General features: G+C 39.2%; 1 protein-coding gene across 2 annotated transcripts in view; it reads right to left on the bottom strand.

Annotated features, from left to right (window-relative positions):
• PAXIP1 (PAX interacting protein 1) overlaps positions 1-20,544 on the bottom strand; it is an 87,174-nt gene extending 66,630 nt beyond the window's left edge. The window contains exons 1-4 of one of the 2 annotated variants that reach the window (XM_036760470.1): positions 20,419-20,544; positions 14,399-14,533; positions 9,835-9,878; positions 6,400-6,463 (exon numbers count right to left, since the gene is read on the bottom strand). In XM_036760470.1, the coding sequence (XP_036616365.1) occupies positions 6,400-6,463; positions 9,835-9,878; positions 14,399-14,533; positions 20,419-20,499 (324 nt within the window). In that variant the 5' untranslated portion in view covers positions 20,500-20,544. Of the gene's footprint in view, positions 1-6,399; positions 6,475-9,834; positions 9,879-14,398; positions 14,534-20,418 lie in introns of those variants that run through there. The other variant, XM_036760471.1, reaches the window with a different exon arrangement.
• Positions 20,545-21,502: the final 958 nt, after the last annotated feature.

Raw genomic sequence — 21,502 nt, 5'->3', positions numbered from 1 at the left:
AATATAACCACAAACAAATCCACTTGCATGAACATCTTAAAATCTAAATATACCTACCTTAACAGTTAAATCATCCACTGAATTTCTCCATATTCTTATAAACGATTTGCTCTTTCTGCTTTTCCATTAATAGCTGCCTTTAAATCTCATTTCTTAATCATGAAATCTCATTTTATAACTCCTGGTAGAATCGTTACCATGCATCAAGAAAATACTTCTGCTTTATCCTTTTATTCGCATTATTTCATTTAAATGTTAAATAATTACAAAGAAAAGTACTAATAACAAAATTTAGAAAAACATATTTCATTTAACTTGTAACTAATATTTCTTACTCAAAAAGCTTCAAGGAATGTCTAGTATTGTTTTTTAATCATTTTTGAAGATAACCTTAATTTAAAATGGTACATTATGCTACAATTTGGCACATCTTATTATACCAACAAAAATAACATATAAATTATGTAATAAATTAAGCCTTATTGAACTGAATATTATCTCTATTAATTTGCCTTTTAAAAGCATTATGGATAGTATAGAACTTTATATTATGAAGATTTGGGACTAAGTGACTGGCTAGTTCTGAAATTTTAATATCCTCATTTTATAGGTGCAAAAACTGAGGCCAAGAAAAAAGGAAGCAATTAGCTCAAGGTCATATCACAAATTATGAGTGGAACCAGGACTCAAATACACACAAACATATGCCAAATCAAGACTGCATACAAGAAGTTTAAAAATAAAGTAAATACTAGACTACAATTCAGATGTCACTTTTGCACCCAAAACGAATAGTTTAAAGGAATTTCTCCATATTGTACATGGTACAATGGTAAGAATGCTAGCAACCTGAATTCTAGTGCAGCTCTGAACTAGAATATTACTATTAGCTAGCCACTTAATTCTAGCTCAACCAATGATGAGGATTATATTACATTAAATTAAATATACACTTATTAGGGCCCCATTCTGTATAGCAAAGCACTATGCTACATGCTCAGGATTCAAAGTCAAAACTAATAGTTCATATCCATATAGAGTTTATGTTCTCCTGATGACACATAACACATATTCAAATAAGTAAATAAATAGTAATGTCAGAAGGAATAGAGCAATAATGGAGAGGTGCAGGAGAACCTGAAAATATTTTTAAACTATAAATAGCATAAAAGCTGGGCCTCAAAGGGAACTAGGGATCTTAACAGGAAGAGATAAGGAAATGTATCCCAAGCATGGGAGGGAGGTTATTTGAAAGCATATAGAAGGGGCCTGGAGATAGTTCAGTTTGACTCAAATGTAAAGCGTGTGGAGGGAATAACATTGAGTGCATAAAAGTAGGTGGATTTCAGACTGAGCTGGGCTTTAAATGGCAAGTTGAGTTGTTATTTTATCCTAGCAGAAATAAAGAAGTCCCTAAAGATTGTTTTAGCAAAAGGATGAAATGATCACACCGGTACCTTAGTAATAATATATTGTTGGAATTACGGGCTGAGGGAAGAGAGTAAATACTGGGAGGCCAATTAGGGTATTGAAAATAGTCCAAGAGAGATAAAGAAGGCTCTAGGGTAGAATTAATATGAGTTGGTTACTGCTTTCATTGGAGTGGGATACATGGTGTTCCAAAAATCTTAGTGCAATTTTCAGATTTAACTGTTTAAAATGGCACTAAGATTTTCCAAAATATCATGTAGTAAATGATGACACTGAGGTTAGAAACCTAAATAAATGGAATAATGATGACATCCTCAAGGGGAGGCTTTTTCATATGTTGAGTTTAAAATTTCCTGTTGGAGATGTTCAGAAATATTATCAATGTGGGACTCAAGTTCAAGATAGAAGTTAGTGTTGGATTTATGGATTTGGGAATCATGTACAAGTAGATAAATTAATCATGGGAACTGTTAAGTTCACTTAGAGTATCAGAAGAGAAGAGAGCCAATGAGGGAATCTTAGGGAATAACCACACAGTGAGGAAAAGGATAACGATCCAGCAAAAGACACCAAAGAGAGATCAAATAGGTGGAAAGAAAACCAACAAAGGCAAAATGAGATCAAGCAGGCTTACAATGGAAAAAGACCACCAGATTGAACAGTTAAGAAATCACTGAGGAATACACAGTAGTAACATGGTGGGGTCAGACCCCAGACTGCAAGAGGATGAAAAGTGAGAGAACAGCAAAGACAACGAGAATACTCAAGTTAACATGAGGTTCTTTCTAAGAGTTTAGCTGTGAATGAGAGAAGAGATACAGGATGACAACTTGAGGAGGTGGCAAGGTCAAGTCAATGTTTTTTTAAAGAAGGGATATTTAAGAATTAAGGATATTTTTAAGCAGCAAGGAAGGAGGCAGTGGGCAAGAACAACTGACAAGAGAGGGCATACATAATGACAAGTAACGCTCCCAAAGTAGCCAGGATGAGACAAGGGGAGGGACTGTTCTTAACAAAAAGGGCTACTGCTTCTTCAAGGTCTAGAACAAAGAGAATGGGGAACGTGAAGAAGTTATGAAGTATAGAGTAAGGGGAAAGGAAAGGTAATCTCTTTTTTTCAGTAAAGAGGTGAAGTAATCTGCTGAAAGGGAATGGGCAAGAGGTTGTTTCAGGTTTTTCCTTCAAATTCATCATTTTTTTCTTTTATCCCCCAATGTTCTACCCTTGTTCAAGCCTTCAACTTCTCACACGAATTATCTTAGCCTGTCTAAAGCTAATGTCCTCCTCCCTCCAGTTTACAATACATCACTACCAAATTAACCTTCATAAAAACATCACTTGTCGTTCCTCTACTCAGAAACCTACAATGCTTCCCCTTAAAGTTTATCAGATCAAATTCAGATTCCTCAATCTAATTTTCAAGGTCCTCTAGAATCTGCCCACTACCTTGACTACTATCTACTACCTCCTTCTAAGTCAGGATTGCCTGTCTCCTTTTTTTTCCATTGTAATCCCCACATACTTGGTTAATGATATTCTCTATCTGGGACATCTTGGCTTCCAGCTCCCAATATTTCCTTTCTCTGGCCTTTTGTCATGCATATTGGATGTATCACACTTTGGCTGCATATTAGGTTATTCTTTCTGAATCATTTATCCCACAAGGATACAAAAGATTTTTTAAAAAATATTTCCCAAAGTGCCTAACTAGCATAGTCCAGGACACTGGTAGGCAGTCAAGAAACACTTTCTGATAGAGGCATAAAGACATGGAAGGCAAATTTGCTTTTAATCTTCTATAGTTTATTTAAGGTCCTTATCTAGCTTGTTATTCAACTCAGCACATTTTAGAATACACCACTACCATTCATCAACACCAGAACAGAGAGAAGGCAAAATTATCTTTAAACTTTCACTGAGGAGCAAAAACCTCTTCCTTTGGGACCTCCTCCTCTTCCCTGGAAAATCTCAAAAATTTCACACAATAACCCAATTCATATCAACATCCTGGTGGGGGGGAGAGGAGAAAAGGGAAAACAGGAACAAACAAACAAAAATCTCTAAGTATTACCAAACAAACATTCCATTTGTTAGCTGGGGTACAGGCTGATGAACTTGTGATGTTCGTCTAAATATCCACGTGTTTAAATGTTTTCCTCCAATGATCCTTAGTGACTCTAGCTCCCCAACTCCCTGCTGCTTCAGTTCTTTTCTCCTGAACTTCTAACATGTTCCTCCCAACAAAAAGCTCCCTTTATTTCTGCTTGCCATAATCATTATTCAGAACTTACTTCTTACACATACTTCCCTCCATGTCCACCTATCCCATAACATGTCTCATTTACCCCTTCAAATTTCCCCAGGTTTCTTGCTCTCTTCCTGTATACCTTGGTGAAACCCTAATAGATAAATTGTCTTTTATCTGAGACCAATTTTCATCTATTCTTATTCTTTCTATAATCGAAATTCACCAAAAGGAAGGTGACATTTCTCACTCCCCTGGGCCACATCCAAGCCACTGACAACAGTTTCACTGTTTTTGGAGAAAGCCTATTCTATCGTTGGACAGCTTAATTGATAGAAGGTTCTTCCTTAAAGCTGGTAAGAAACGTGTTTCCCTATAACTTCTACCCAGTGGTCTTAGATCTAACCCCTGGAACAACACATAATTAATTATAATTAGTTTATTGCTTCTTCTACAAGATATCCTTCAAATATTGAGAACAGTTAGTTTCTCCTAAATATTCTCTTCAAGCTAAAATCCCTACTTCCCTCAATGAATCTTTATCTGACACAGTTTCCAGACTTTTCACCATCTTGCTTACCCTCCTCTAAAAGCACAACCACGTCAATTTCTCTTAAAAATTCAGTGTCTAGAACTGAACACTCTGCTCCAGGTGAGGGGACAAACTATAACATGGCCACTATTTTTCTGGATCTTGACCATGTATTTCTAGGAATATAGCCTATAATTACAAAAACTTTTTCTTAACACTCATCATTACATAATACACTAACCCAGAACCTAGAGCATACATACTAAACTTCCTAGATCTCCATATGAATATTAAACCATGTCTGGCATATTTTATAAATGATTTTTAAAATAAATGCAAGACTGAAACTTATCAGGGATAAAAGTATAAAAATATATTCTTGTTGGAACAGCCCATTCTCAACCTATAAAGATCCTTGAAAATCCTGACTCTTAGAATTTGGTATAAATCCTTCCCCCTTAGCGCCTAACACATTAAAAAATACAAAGTAAGTGTTCAAGAAATATTTCTTGATTAATGTACCTTCAATTTCCCCATGTCAAACCTCCCATATTAGACTTTTCATCCTGGTCATACTGACCTAACTCCCTGACCCAGACTCCACTAAGTATATTCAATCTCAATCTCTCTCTTCTAGACTGATGAACTTCCGAATCGGGCATTTAGAAATCCAATCCATTGCATTAGAAATAAGTCAGTAATTGAATGTCAGTAAAAATACACACTTTATCTATTTTTAATACAGTATTCTAAGGTTTTCAAAATGGCCACTTTTAAATACCATCACCACCTGTACAAATGAAAATTATATCAACTTCCAACACTTAAAAAAAATTTTCATATACTAGATGAAGTCTTTTATTCTTAAGGTTAAAATGCCCCAAAATTTAATATTGTTTAGGTTGCCAAGAAAAAAAAAAAACAACAACCCCAAAACCAGTATATACTAGTGAAACTGCAAATTGGTGGGATTTTTTCTAAAAAACAAACTGAAAATACACAGGAGTTAAAAAAAAATAATCATACTAGACCCTAAGAGCATAAACAGAAAGAAAACAATATATACACAGATTACAAAATAAAAAAGAAAATGCACATGCAAATATAGACAAATGGACAAAGGAAAATGAAGGGGGAACAGAGAAAATAACTAATAAAATGTTATAGACATTTTAAATGTTGATATAATCCTATATCCATCTATTTAGAACTGGAAAAGGCTTTAGAAATTATCTTTTCCAACTTCTTCATTTAAAAGATGAGGAAATCAAAGGCCAGGCAGGTTAAGTGGCTGCCAAAGGCCCCAAAGAGAACATAGAGAGGGTTTAAACCCAATTACTCAATTGTAGAATGAAAATAGTTCACATGATTTTGCTGTTTAAAATACAGACTATTTTTAAAAGAAAATGAATCTGTCCCATGGATCAAAGACACCATCCCCCACACACCCCCAAGCAACTGGTTATGTGTGGACCAGGGCTATTATCTGTATTTTCAAAATCAATGCTCTCAGGAGCTACATGAAGTCTGTGTGTGTGCGTATGGGGGGGGAGGGGAAGATTCTATCTTTTAAAAGAACTTTGGGTATTTAGAACAAAATTATCAAATCACACTAATAGTAACTAAGTTTACTCCTGCCTGGATTTAAAGATCAAATTCATTTCTTTTAACATAAGCTAGACAAATACAAGGAGCTGAGTATGCTTAGTAACCAAACCTACTTTTTATACATCTCTAATCTTATTAAAAATAAAGATGAAAAATCCAAATTCTATTCCCAGCTCTTCTATATTCATTAAACACTACCATAAAAATATTTTCTTGAGAATAACAAGGTCAAAGTTTAGGACTAGGCCTAAAAATTCCCCTAAACTCCAAATGACTGGCCATGTAGCCTGAATAACGCATCACTTTCAAATAATCAATAATAAATTTATCTATTCAGTTATTTAGCCTAGAATAATCCCCTCCTAAAAAAAAATCTTCCACCCAGCAAAAAATATATTTGATGATAAAAATTACCATTTATTCTTGACTTAAAATATTTGGCAAATCTATATTAAATATTCAATTTAATAAATATCTTCCCTAAAATTTTTTGGATTTTTATTATCCCAAACATGTAAAAAAACTCTCGGTAATGTGTTAAATTAGGATTATAAGTATCATAATCATTCAAAATGATGCTTACCTGAGAAAGGCAGGCAGTGACTCCAAAAAAGATCTGACAAGATTCTGGAGAAAAACCATTCACTCTGGATAACAGCTATTAAGATTAACAATGCAACAAAACCATTGTATATTTAGAATCTCAAGCATCCAATGTTTGAATATTTTCTCCTTCACCTTTCAACAAAAAATCATCCCTAAAATGTCTTTATGGAAGAAATGGATTGAGGGTGAGCAAAGAGGAGTATTCAGTCACAGTGGACTCTAGTGCTGGAGTAAATAAAAATGAGAGAGATAAGAACAGAATCTTGTACAATAAAGAGAAAATAGAAGTTGGAGGTAGTAGGGGAGGGGGCAGACATAAGATTCCCTCATTTTATGAATTAAGTTAGCTGTAAAGCAAATTACAAAAACTGAACTACTTTCCTATCTGCTATAAAAACTGAATTATACAGCCATGGGAATAAATTTAGCCTCAACAACAAACACACACAAATAAGTCCATACTTACTTTTTCAAATTTGAGACTGTGGCAACTTTTTAAAGGACACATTAAATGGAACAGATTCTGGGGGGGAGGGGAACAAAAATATTACTATTCATATAGTTTAGTAAAAAGGGCATTGGACTACAAACCAAGAAACCAGAGTTCTACTCTGAAATCTGCCATTAAATAGCTGTGTGACTTCGGATGTCACATGACCCATTTCCTAATATATAAATCAAAGAGGGTGAACTAACCCTCTAAGACACTACTCAAGAAAAATTAATTGCTCTTCAAAATAATGTTGCATCTCTAATTTTAAAAGGTCAATTTTTGAAATTTATTCTCTTTCACTAAGGAGAAAAGCAGCCAACCCTTATTTTAATATAGGCAAACAAGAAACAAAATTGAGGTTTTAAGCTCTTTTGTTCCAATTTCTAGGCCTCTTATGAAAAAGTAGTAGGTGACCCTAAGGCAGGACATACATCTTTGAACAATTTCATTTCTGGCTGAAGTGACTTTTGTACACCTGAAACTGATAAGTTCTAGTTCCATATACCAGAGAGATCTGATCCCTCAACATAGCAGTTCAAGAGTTTCTCCTGGGCAGCTAGGTGGCACAGCAAGTAGAGCACCGGCCCTAGAGTCAGGAGGACCTGAGTTCAAATCTGGCCTCAGACAATTGACACACTTACTAGCTGTGTGACCTTGGGCAAGTCACTTAACTCCAACTGCCCTGTCTTCTCCCCTCCCCCCCAAAGAGTTTTTCCTTCCAGACTCAGAAATCAAAGGGGTCTAAATCCTCTCAGAAGCAAACCCTGAAGTGCCTTGGCACAGCAAATAGCCTGGAGATCTCCTCTTTACTTCCTCAAGAATCTCTATGAGACATAGCCATTACTGAAACTGGCTCAAGGGAAATAACTTAATAGCCCAAATGATTTATGGATAACTAAAAAAAGAGTCACAGGTCACTACACCACTTCCAAACACTCTCTCTAGTGATTCTTTAAGCCACATAATTATAAAATCTTTCTACAGAATCTTAGAAGAGGACCATACCAACTGCTTCACTCAGAAGTGAAGTCTGATCCACACGTTAAATGGTCCAATCACAGCTACCTACTTGCTGTCCCTCAAACACAATGCTCAATCTCATCTCAGTGCCTTGCATGGTTATTCCATGCCTGGAATGTTGTCTTACCTTGCCTCTGCCCCTCAGAATCCCTAGTTTCCTTAAAGAGTCAACTATTTACCAAATAAATATTTACAGAAATGCTAGTACTTCTATTGCCTTGTCATTTATATCCTTTCAACTCATGTATAGGTAACATGTTGTTACCTGTCTCTGAATTCCTTGATGGCAGAGACAGTTTGACTTCTGTCTTTGTATTCCCAGCAGTGAACACAGTAAGTACCTGTTAATAGCTACTGTCACCTAGTTAATCAGTGGCAAACTGAGGGTTAGAATACTCATTCCTGGACTAGAGCTCTCCTACTACAACTGCTTCCTATTTGGGCACAATGACATAAAGAAGTATTGCTTTTAAGGATGTGTTTGCTTTGTCAATCTTAAATCACTGGATCGTTGACTTGGAGCTAGAATGGACCTCTAGGGTCATCGAGTCCAATCCCCTCACTTTCCAGTTGATGAAAGTGAGACACAGAGAGGACTTGCTCAGAGTCACTCGGCTACTAAGCATCTGAGGGCAGATTTGAATTCAGGCTTTTCTGACTCCAAGTCCAGTGGAGTATACAGTACATGTATCTAGTACATCAAGCTGCCTCTCAAGTGTCCTATAAAATTATTTACACATGAAAGCTGACCCTTATCTTTCCATGTGTGATACTACAGTGAACTACAGAATGCATTTAAATGAGCTGTCTGGCACATTTCTAAAATGAGAGGGCTGGACCCGAGGATCACTAAGCTTCCTTTAAGCTCTACAAGTCTATGATCTATGATTTGAGGAAAGCACAATCTTTCTGGGACTCATTTCCCTCATCTATATCATGGAGAGGATTCTAAAGTGTTAAAAAAGGTGGGAGATGGTAGATCAGATGATCTCTTTCAACATCTTCTAGTTAAGCATCTTTAACTTTATGTTTTCTATACAGTATCAGATACTTCTTTTAAGTAATCTTTTCTATAACTTATTCTGCTTTGTGGAAATTTTCATATAGTGGATTTTCTTTTAAGGATATTCATGTAGTAAAAAAGGAAGCATCAAGATTCATAAACAGACCAGGGGTAGATACAAAGAAAGGTTGGGATCAGTATCACAAGAGAGATTAGGAACAGAACAGGAGAGAAAAGTGGGAGCTAAGTGAATTAAGAAGCAAAACATGATACTAAAGGAAGTTAAACCTAGACAAAGAGTCATGTAAGGAGAGGAGGCAACAGACTGAAGATCTGGTTCACTTTTAGGCACTGAAGAGGTATGTTGGAAATTACACAGCAAGAACTAGAAACACCATTGGGAATTCTGTAGGAAATATTAACAAATCTATTTTTACTATAAAAAAAGACAACACTAATACTGGCTTCCATATTATAAGACAGGAGAAAAGTTAGCTGAAAGTCTTTCAAAACTATGGGAGAAATGATAGGATTTTAGAATTTAAATCAAGATTGTGAATCTTTTGATTAACATAACTAAAAGGTGGCATATGACAAAATAGAACATAGTCCCAAATCGAGCTTCAACTATTTTTCACCTTCTCTACCCCAACTTAATCTTCAATAAAAGCTGTAAATAATCAGTGATCTAGTTTCATTGTGTTTCCTTTTGTCTCTTGCTTAAGTTAGCAGTGACCACCAGGCAACTACTATTTTCACATGGGATGGGTAATATAGGAGATGGAGTGGAAAAGTGGAAGTTCATTCCAAACTAAAGATTCTCCCTGTGGCTATTAATCAAGAATTTATTATAATCTCGATTTCAATGTTTAATCCATTGTCCCCTAAAAGGATACGGCAGAAGAGCTCCACATCGAACAGATAAAATCACCCAAGAAGGCTAAAAGACAAAAGAAAAAATAATACAATTAAAATCTTTTTGTAATGTATAACAAAAATAAAATTTTATATTTCACTATATCTTTCTTCGAAGAAACACTTTATAATAATCATACAATATCCAGTTTACGTTGTATGTGCACAACTAGCAGAAAGGTCATATTCAAAAAGCAGTTTTTAATGGCAATGTTGACCAGGGACCACATTTAAGTCAGACTTCACAAGGTTTGGCTTTTTTTTCCAAAGATTTCCCATTTGTTTCTTGACAATTGGTCAATTCTCTTTGGTCTCTTTCATGTCTAACTAGGCCCTCAAGTGGGTCCTCACTGTTGCTCAGCAATCCTTTGCCAATTGATTGCCTACCACATTCCACACAGAGTGTTCCAAGCTATGTCCTCTTGTGTCCCTTTGTGTTGGTAAGCAAAATGGGCTCCTTAGCACTTAGTTCAACAAATGCCCTTGAAGAGTTTGGTTTTTGTTTGCTTTGAGTAATTCAGTGTATTTCACTGAGTCTTACTAAGTGCTAAGCCCCAGGCCCAAACCCCTATTAGGTGTAAAACCTTAGTGGGTGTGGACTGGCAACTAAGGTGGGGCTAACTCCAGGGAGGGCCTAGTTTACATGTCTGGGACAGCAGAGGCTTTTAGACCACATGGGTTTAAGTCGCCTCTTTGTGATGATTCTAGGTCACGTGGGTGAGTCGCATGTGTGACTCACCCAACACTGGAAAAGATATAAAACCAGGGGTTGGCCTCCTCCTCCTTGGAGCTCCTACCTACAGCAGTGGTGGCGCGTGACTCTGGGCCAGCCCTTGTTCTGAGTTCCCCGGCTGAACCTAGATGTTGATAACTATGAATCTGTACTTGGTCTGTCTGTTGATGTTTGTAATTTGTTTGTAATTTGCTCTGAAGTTCAGCGTGCTGGTCTCTTCCCCTGAACTAAGTGAATGATATTTGTGTGCTGAAGTAAAGTAAGCTTGTCAACCCCTTCACCTTGCTTTCCTTAGTTAAGCAGATCAAAAGAACCTGTGCTATTGGTAGCTTTCTGGGTGCTGGCTGTGGGCGGATCTTACACCCACACAGAAGCTGCTAGCCGGATTGTGGAAACACCCTTACACTACCACCTCCCTTTCCCTTTAAGTAGAGGGCATTATTAAACAACAAAAACAAAATTCTCTGAATTTTAACCCTTTCTTCTCTGGGAGCCTGCTCCTTTAATCACACCTTCCTTCTCTCTGAGACAACTAAGCGGCACAATAGAAAGAGTGTTGGCCCTGGAGTCTGGAGCACTTGAGTTCAAATCTGACCTCAGACACTTATTAACTGTGTGACCCTGGACAAGTCGATTAACTCTTGTTTGCCTCAGTTCCTTATCTGTAAAATGAGCTGGAAAAGGAAATGACAAACCACTCCAGAATCTTTGGCCAAAAAAAAAAAAAACTCAAATGAGGTCATGAAGAGTCAGACAAAACAACAAAGAACCTTCTCTCTAATCCTCAATCTCTCTTTATTTACTGCCAAAGTGACATTCAGAAAGTATATATCCAACCACATCACACCTCTGCTCAGTAAACTGCACTGGTTCCCTATTACTTCTAATATCAAATATAAACTCTTCTATTTAGCATTTAAAGTTCTTCATTATTTAGCTGCAATCTACCTTTCTATTTGTCTTTCATGTCTGGAACGCCCTCTCTCCTCACCTCCACCTCTTAGAAACCCAAATCTCCTTTGAAGCTCAGTTCAAGTGTCACTCTACTTGAGGCCTTTCCTGATGCCTACCCACCCCTAGTTGTTGGTGCTTCCTCTCTAAAAGTTCTCCTGTACTGGTTTTATATGCACTTATTTCTGCATATGGTATCTCTCAATAGAATGCAAGCTATCAAAAGAAGTAAAGAATTAAGCATTTAGATAGTGCCTACTATGTGGTGAGCACTGTGTTAGGTGCTTTACAAATATCAAAAGGCAGGGAATTTTCATTTTTGTCTTTATATTCCCAGTGCCTGACACACAGGGAACTTTATAAAAGTTGGTTGATCGGACCAAAAATAATTAAGGGTCTATTAGCTGTGAAAGGAACAGAGGATACAAAGACAAAAAACAGAAATCATGCCTAATCTCAGGGAGCTTGAACAGTAAGAATCTTGTCACCAGGAACTATGGTGTAGATGGAAAACAAAATTTGATGTGCAACTACATGCTATTGTAGTTTTCACCACTACTTTCTAAGCACAGTAAAATTTCTCCACAATGCAGCTATCTTTCTTAGGTTAAAAACAAATAACTGTAGCAAAAAGAAAGCTACTTCATATACTTAAAGATGATTTAGACAAAGATTTGAAGATGAAAGGGGGAGAACAATTATGGCCAAGTAGCATGAAAAGCTGAGTTATAGTAGGATAGAAAGCAGGAGGGATAAAACCAGCTGGTGGAAATCTTGGAAGATAAAGTTCAAAAATTTTAAGCTTGTAGAATTAAATATTAAAAATTATACAAATGAATATTAAGTAAAAATACTTCTTTTTGCCTTAACTTTAAACACTATTTACTAAGTTATAAAAAGTAATGCCTTCAACTTAGAACTTTTCATTAACTTAAGCACAAGGCAATGTCATAATACTAATGCCATTGAAATTTTATTATAATTTCATATCCTCACATTTTACCTTCATGACCAAATCCCTGTTAACTCCTACTTTACAGACAAAATTATGTTTGTTGTTCAATGACATAGAATTGGTGGATGAAATAGGACTAGAACCCAGAGCTTAGGGATCTTTCCATTAAACTGTGAAGGGAGTGATGTCAATCAACAAACATGTATTAACCATCTACAATATGTATGCCACTGCGCTAAGTGCTGGAGATACAAAAATTAGGCAAAAGCACAGTGCCTCCTCTCAAGGGGCTCACATTCTTAAGAGAGAAAGTGTGCTAACAACTATGTACATACAAGTTTATTTACAGTATAAGTAGAAGATAATAAAAAATACCACGTATGGTCCCAGAAAGATAGTCAGTATGAATCAAATGAAGACAGAAAGAAAACTATTCACCTAAAACAATTTAAAAATAGCTTATTCTATAATTGTTCTTCAAAGAACTTTTCAAGATAACAAAGGTAAGAACATTTATGAAAGCATCAGGATAAACATTGTAGGTCCTTAATAAATGTTTATTAGCTGATTTAAACCGCAGACAAAAAAAAGCTAGTTAATTCTCAGTTATCTATTGCAATGGGCCACACAAATTACAGATAATGAAAAACCATAAGCTACCTCCCCCTGCTTAAGTCATGGGCAATGACTCTAAACCAAATTCTCAATATTACAACTCATCCCTGAGGAATTCTATTATCAGCTAAATCTCCAAGCAAATCATGTCCTACATTAAGCATGGCTCACCAGTCTCAAGGTCATACCTGTGATGCCCCAAACCAGATGGGGTACAGAGTGCTCTTCTGCCCATCCCTCAAATTAGGATTAATTATTTCCCTCTTATCCCATTATCCTGATTCAATCAAAAAGGCAGGCTAAAAACAGGCTAAGATTCCTTTCCTTCCACCTAAAGTCCAAGGAATAGCCTCCTTTCTAGCAGCAAAACACTCTACCTATGGAAACAAAGGGAAGTTTCACAACATAATTTCCAAATTGGTTCTGCATTGTATGCTGACTTTCCATAACAAATTTCCTTGCTATGGGGAAAGAAAAAAGGGAACCAAATGAAACTTTTCAGCTTGGTTCAGCCACAAAGAATAAGAGATATTTTTACTTTCTTATCCAAAAGTGATTTAGAAGTAGGTTTTATTGCAGTTCACCAAGAATTTCATGAAAAGTCTGGTGAGCTCCATGAGGCCAGAGCTAGTACCCTATTTAACTTCTGCATTTCTCCTATTGCTAAGCATAATGTCCTGCTTAAAGCAGGAAGACTGCTTTTCATGGAGTGTGCTAAGAGGGCTAAATAGGGGTTTAGACTTGAAATTCCATAGTTAAGCTTTTTTAATTAGCCACAGGCTTGAAATCCCATCCTAGCATTTTAAAGAAACAGCATACTATAATGAAAGGAGCCCTTCTGGAAGGTCAAGCCACCTGAGTTAAACTAATACTTAGTAGCCATGCTGTTTCTCTTCTCTCAGGCTATTTTCCTTATCTGAAAAATGTGAATATCCACAACCACATAATTCGTAACATTGTTTAAAAAACACTATACAAATTTAAGTTATTATTATTAAACATCTATTGCAGTGGAGTGAAACTATGACATGGCAACTTCAGGGTTCCCTGGGCTTGTGTATAATCTACAATGCAGGTAACCTGGAGTTCACTGTAGCAAGTTAGGGATCTTGTCTCTAGTAGAATTTGGCATACTGTGTCATTTATTAGCCACCAAACTTTATTACTGAAAAGGCATCACATATAAAGGCGGTACTACTACATGGACCCTGAAAAGAATAACATAATTCAATGTATTTGACTAAATTGTTCATCAGTAAAACAAATATAAAAAATTGGATTTACTACTCACCTTTACTACAGGGAGATCAAAGACCTCACGAGCTTCTCCAACCTCTGGATTGTCCCCATCTTCTGAAATTATATGTGAAGCTAGTGCATTATAGGAAACTTCCTTAGCTTTTCCAGCTTTCAAAAACTGGATAACCTAGAAAAAGAATATATACACTGAAATAAAGTAGCACATTTCATTCTTCGCTTGAACAAATCATGACAGTACTCTTAACTCTAACTTTCTAATAAATATATATCCTGAATATTTTCCACATTGTACTAATAGAATTTTATTCCTAGATCTATTGCCAATAAAACCCTTTTTCTAAATTAGAATCAGCAAATTGAGAGTCAAATAAAACATGAATAAAGGCCCCATTTTACAACAGAGTTAATTTTACTAGCTAACAAGATGAACCTGTTAGGTACTACATTTTATAACCCACAAATCACTAGATATCAACCGTGCTCAATAAATACTTCTGAAAGAATGGAATACTATGTAGATAGCCTTTGAAGTATTTTTTGAGCCTGTATTTACAAGATCTAGGTAATCAAACCAAATGAAACATTAGTTCAGTTAGGGCTCTAAGAATATTCTCATGTTCAAGGTAGGACTTCGGAACATTTTTTTTTGGAGGGGGAAGGCAAGGTAATTGAGGTTAAGTGACTTGCCCAAGGTCACATAGCTAGTGTCAAGTGTCTGAGGTAGAATTTGAACTCAGGTCCTCCAGATTCCAGGGATGGTACTCAATTCACTTCCCTATGTAGCTGCCCCTATAAATGGAGTATTTTTTTCTTAAGTATCTGTAATGGTAATGTCAATTTGAAGAGCTTTCCTATCCATTAATACACCCATGTGGCCTGCTTATGTCACAGGAAGCCTAAGTCACATGTGATGGGAGGAGCGGAAGGAGCAGGAAATGCTCAGAGCTGTTAACAGCTGAGGGAGAGAGCATTATGTGTGCTAGCTGTACTGTATTTGTTGGTGGCAAGGCCCCAGCAAGGGGTGGGAATGGTTTTGAGATGAAGTCCTTCTCTGTTGTGATAACATGTATTAATTTCTTTGCTGCTATCACGGATTGCACTTAATGCTTTTGGGATCTGGTTCTCTGGTATCTGAATGGTTTACTTCTTTTACCTTCTATATGGAGAGTCTCTTAATATTTTGCAATACAGACCCACACAGGCATATTTGCAATTATCATCAATATTGTGATTGCCTTGCTAATACAGTGTTTTGTGAAAATACCAGATCTTCATTGATAAATAACCTCTAAAACACAGTTTATAGTGAGTGAATCAGATTAAAGAGGGAAAGGAAAGAAAGAATTTAAGTTCCTTGGGGCAGCTAGGTGGTGCAATGAGTAGTGCACTGGCCCTGGAGTCAGGACTTGAGTTCAAATCCAGCGTCAGACACTTCACAGACTTACTAGCTGTGTGACCTTGGGCAAGTCACCTCACCGCAGTTGCCCTGCCTTCCCCCGAATTTAAATTTCTTGAAGATTTTTTCATATCCATCTCCCTCAGCACCTAGCACAGTGCCTGGAACCCTGTTCGTGCTTCATGAATGCTTGTTTGATTGACAGAGTTGTCACTTCTATAGGACCCCATTTTCAATATTCTATATTCAGTGTGTATGCTCAGGAGATTCCAATCTCAAGGCTAAATGCCTGTGATCATAGATTTAGAGCTGGAAGGAGCATTTAGTCCAACTTTCTCCTTTTACAAAAGACAAACCTGAGGTCAAAGGAGGTTAAGTGATTGGCTGGCCCCACTTCACAATAGCAGTAGTAGAACCAGAATTTGAACCCAGGTCCAGCATTTTTTCTATTGCTCCATGTTCTCTCCTGATTATTTACCTCTAAATTTCTATAGAACACTGGGTCCTCAATGACAGAATTCTGTAATAAGTGTTTCTTCTTGAGTCTCGTTCAAGGGAAATTAGTTATTTTATTGCCAAATTAAAAACCTTTAAAGAGCAAAGTATACACACACACACACATATACACGCACACACACTTCCATTTGTAGTTTCTTAAAATATTAAGGTACTTGACGGTGAAAAAAAAACCATTTTCTATAAATCATTTTAATACTTTGCTATGAATTTTAGTCTCAATCCTTGAATGCCACGTTCAGCTTTTTACACTTTTCCATGAAGCCTTTCCCTGATCATTCTAGTCCCTTACTACCTCCTCTAAATCCAGTCATAAGTATGGCACTCAATGGAAAAAAAAATGTTACAGTATGTGACTATTATGCAACTCTTGAATTGTCAATTTTTCATATTATCACACTATCTTTCTAAAAAACTGCAAATATCTTAATGACATGATCTGTGTGACATACTTCCCTATGTAAGTACTCCATACATTTGTTGATTAAAAGCTGCAATATCTGGGATTCTTTAGCACCTTATTTCACATTTGTACCAAACATTTCCCCCACCCCACAGGTTAAAAAATATATACCACATATATAGAATATTCTTTTGAAGTAATGAGAATTTCTAGGAATTCCAAATAATTATCATTTATAATTAGGAGTTTTCACAATTACCATTTATAATTAAGGAAAGATGATTTTACAACTTTCTAAGATTTATAGATGTAATTTTTATTAACCTATGGCATATAAACTTTTAATCTTAGATTATAACAAAGAACTTCCAAAAGCCCACAAAAAAGAAATCTATTCTTTTAGATGACACTTGTAGTGCCAATACTTATTAATCAGTGTGCGTGTGTGTATGTGCTGCAGATCTAGAACCTGAGATATAATCCACCTCCTATCTGATCCATGAATACAGCCTCCACAATATCCTCAACAAGTGATTAGGCTAACATTTAGATGACCTCCAGTGGTAGGACCTTAACTAGGTCTCAAGCAGTCCCTTTCACTTTTGGACAGCTCTCTGAAATCTGCCTTCTAGGGCTGTGAAGAGTAAACATCACTTTCTACAAGTCAACCCTTCAAATATTTGAAGACAGCAATTATAGCTCAAGTTCTTCTCTGGGCTATCCCTAACTCTTTCAATTGATCTATGATAATTTCAAGTGGTCTCATCATCTCAGTTGCCCTTGTATGTCCTGTATGTCAACATCCTTCCTAAAATGCAGCGTTAAGAACAAAACAAAGCACTTTAACTGTGGTCAGACAGTACTTATGAGACTATACCTTCTTCAATTCAAAATTATATCTATCCCTCTTATATGCAAGGTAGTGTCTAGATGAGGAAGAGCTTATTATTTCTGAGTCCTACCTCTCAAATCTCATGAGTGCCAACTTTCATATCAGAAATTATCACATATTTTCTCCACATTCACAAGGTGGACATTTGTCCTGCTTGACTATGGTTAGTTGTTTTTGTTTTCCTTGGGGGGGGGGGGGGGCGGGGTTAGGAGGAAGGAAAAAAAATGCATACCTGACAATTGAAAAAAAATTTTAATTTAAAAAATCTGTTATCAATGTCACTGAAGCTGAGAAACCTCTAAAAATTATGTTACATAATGTCATACGAAGTCTTCCAAAGTTTCAACCAGACTTTAGGATCACAGATTTAGAGCTGAAGACTGAGGCCAAAGAGAAGTAATTTGCCAACTCCAAAGCCAGTGTTCTATTGCACTGCACCATGCTTCCTTAATGTACTTTAAAATACATAGGAAAGTTTTAATAAAAGTAACAAGATGAAAACATTAATAAAAGTAACAAGATGAAAACAATCAATATACTTGTAATGGCAAAGAAAAGTACATGATAAAATTCTCCCTCCCCTTTCTGAAAGATTCCTATCAAAGGTACCTACTAAATTTCCATTAAGCTTTATATTTAAAATATCCTATTTTTGCCTCTCTCCTGTGGCATTCTATATGGTACTTTTCATCGCCACATTTATTTTGGCATGAGATAAAGTGATATGGGATTATATTTATAGACATCATATATATGCAACTTTAGTAATTTTTATAATTCCATTCAATCTTTAAATCTGAAGCATTAATCTGTAATTTTAAGAAGTTAACAATACAAGAAAACTACAAAAGACAAAACACAAGCATACTGAATCTACTTCATTAGATAGTCATATTGAGACATTCTTCATCCAAAAGTAAATTTGTTACAAGAGGTTATGATAGAAACCTAATTATCATTAAAACATAACCATCAGTCATTCCAACAACTCTTTTTTTTCCTTTCCAATTCTTTTAGTAACTGTGTACCCTGCATCTAAATAAGTAAACTCCTTGAAGTTAAAAAGTCTTTTCTTATTTTTTCCTTACTCCAGAGATAGATAAAAATTAATTACAAAGAAAAATTTACTTCAAGAAATGAGGGAACAAAAATTAGAAGAGATCACATGAAATCATCTGGTACAACCTCATCACCACCGTTTAACAATGAGGATAAATTATTTAGAAAACTTGATAATAATTCAAATTCCCTATATATTTAATAAAACTCCAATAATTAATATCTATTTAGAAATAAGCTGGTGGTGTTAAATTTTGAGTATTCTCCTAAAACTTAACTGGACCATAAAATTTTCTGAAAAATATTTGTTTATAAACTAACCTATAATACTAAAATTCAGTGAAAGTAGCTTTTTTTTGTTTGCCATGTAATAGCCAGCCCCTAATCATCTGTAAAAACTGGTTCATTGCTTTTAAGCAAGAAAATACATCCAAATTCCTATCAGCTGGCTAAATTATGGCTAAAGGGACACACACATACATATCTACATGGACAAACCACATACATCCTATCTTTATAGCTGTGACATTAGCTTGTGATCTCCTGGAGAGCAGAGCAGGCACTGTTTGCTCCCCTTCTCGGCACACCTTAGCAGTGCCTCCACCACCACAGCAGGAGCCGGATAAAAGGGAGCTGACAAGACTGACAGCAGCAGTCCTCAGAGAGGGGGTCCTGAACCTTTCTTTGTCATGGGCCCTCGGAGGGCAGTCAGGAGAAGCGACTATTTTTAGATGCATAAAACACACAGGCTCAGAAAACAGGCCGACGGTACTGAAACAGTTACCAAAATATTAAAAAAAAAAAAAAAAGCCCACGTTCGCGGCCCTTGGGTTCAGAACCACCACCCTGGCCTAGTGCAAAGCCGTGCTCCCACTTGTAGATCCTGCCCCAGTCGCTGGCCATCTGCAGGCCGGTGACCCACGTCCCTGCCTCAGTCCCGTCCCGTCTCGCCCCCCAAGGCCGTCCGGAGCAGCCACACGAGCCGCACGGCCAGCCTGGGAAAGAGGCGGCTCCCCGGATCAGAACCACAGGCATCCCCACACGGCTCCATATTCCACAGGAGTCCAAGGCGGATGCGCCCCAAGACGGGAGAGCTACTCACTACCGAGCAAAGCGCCGGGTTTCCCTGCCAAAGCGCGACGTCAGGCGGCAGCCGGGGACAGCTAGGCCCGAGCTCCCCTGCCCGCTGCAAGAGGCGAGGAAGCCCCGCTAAGCAGCCCCCGGGCCCGAGGCGGCTGCTGCGCAGAAGCCGCCGCCGCCGCCTCCACCAGTCAGGGAGAGCCGGCTCGCCCCCAAACGCTCCCGTTCCCTTCCCCAAGTTGGGCAGTCCACGGCGCCAGCGTGACCCCGTCTGCTCCCCTCCTCCTCCTCCTCCTCGAGCGCCTCCTCCTCCTCCGAGCCCCCGAGCCGGCGGCGAGACAAGCTCGCCTCGCCTAGCCCGCAGCCCGCTCCCCCCCTCCCGGCCGCCGGCGAGCGCGGAGCAGGCGCGAGCCCGGCCCTCGCGCTCACCCTCCTCCTTCAACCACCCAGGGGCCCCTTGCGCCGGCGCGAGGCCGGCGCGAGACCAGCCTCCTTTTCCCCAGCCCGGGCAGGCCGGCGCGAGACCACCTCGACAATGGTACGGCCGCAGACGGGGGGAGGAGGCGGAGGAGGGGGGAGGGGGGAGCGAGAGGGGGTGGAAGGTGTTAAGGAGGGTACACATCCACCCGGAGTGGGTCGCGGGTGGGAGGGGGGAGTGGAGGAGGTAACGGAAGAGGAGCCGAGCAGAGTAAGCGGATGCGGTACCTTGGGATCGATGTCTCCCACCGCGTAAAATTTGACCTCTTTGAACATTTCCTCGGGAACTTTCAACTCCTCGTCCGACATGATCCCGGCGGCTCGGCTGGCTTCCCTGGATCCGGAAGAATCAACGATGGCACCCACCCCAACCCCACCCACCCCCCACCCCCCCCAGCGAGGCCCACTTCGGCCCGCGCGCACCCCAATTCACCCCCGGCTTATACGGCCCGGGTAGTCCGGTCCCGGCGGAGTCTTTACGAATCGGGGTCCGGTTCCCCCCTCCTCCCTCCCTCCTCCTCCTCCTCCTCCTCCTTCTTTCCCCCCTCCCTCTCAGAACGGCCAAAGCGCGGGAGCAGCGCGCGCCCTGCGGGGCACACCATTCCCCTCAGGAGAGCAAGGGGGACAAGGGAAAGGGAAACCGGGTGGCCGGAGGCTCCCGCCGCCTCCTCCCTGGAGCGAGGGGTGCGGAAGCGGCTTCCTCGCACACCCGGCTTCTAAAGGAAAACCAGGAGGCCCAGGGCCAGCGCTCTCACCGGCGGGACCTGAGGGCTCGAGTAGCCTCTCCACCCCCACGTTGGGGCAAGAGTGAGCGGATCCCGGGGAAAGGGGGTAGGGCAGCCCCTCCCATCAACACACGTTCCCTCACACACTCACCCTGGGCAGCGCAGGCGCGGGGCGGAAGGGGCGGAGCGCCGGCGGGGGCCCGCGGGGGTCAGGACCAGCCCCGCTGTCAAGCCCAGGCCGGGGTGGAGGTGGAGGTGGGGTAGGGGCTGGGGGTCGGGGACCTCGGGTCATGGTATTGGGTTCTCGAACCCTGGACTTGGAGTCTTCGTGCGCTTCTGGACAGTTCGGGTCGCTAACCAAAGCTCCCAAGCCGCCGAGACCCCCGAGGAAGGATTAGGAGAATGGGGTTCGTACAAGTTCAGGACTCTGCCACGCCACGCTTCCGCGTGAAGAAGCTGCCCTAACTGGAGAAGACCCGGGTGGAGTGAGAGCGGGGGGGAGGGGAGGGCAGTCTCCACGGGACACGCGTGTGTGTGTGACCTTGAGAAACTCCTCTCCCTTCTTCCCGGGGGTCAGAAGGGGAGCA

This window comes from Trichosurus vulpecula, chromosome 5, assembly GCF_011100635.1.
Source record: "Trichosurus vulpecula isolate mTriVul1 chromosome 5, mTriVul1.pri, whole genome shotgun sequence".
Classification (NCBI taxonomy): domain Eukaryota; kingdom Metazoa; phylum Chordata; class Mammalia; order Diprotodontia; family Phalangeridae; genus Trichosurus; species Trichosurus vulpecula.
The sequence above is the reverse complement of the archived record's forward strand: the minus strand, read 5'-3'. Positions and strand labels throughout refer to the sequence as shown.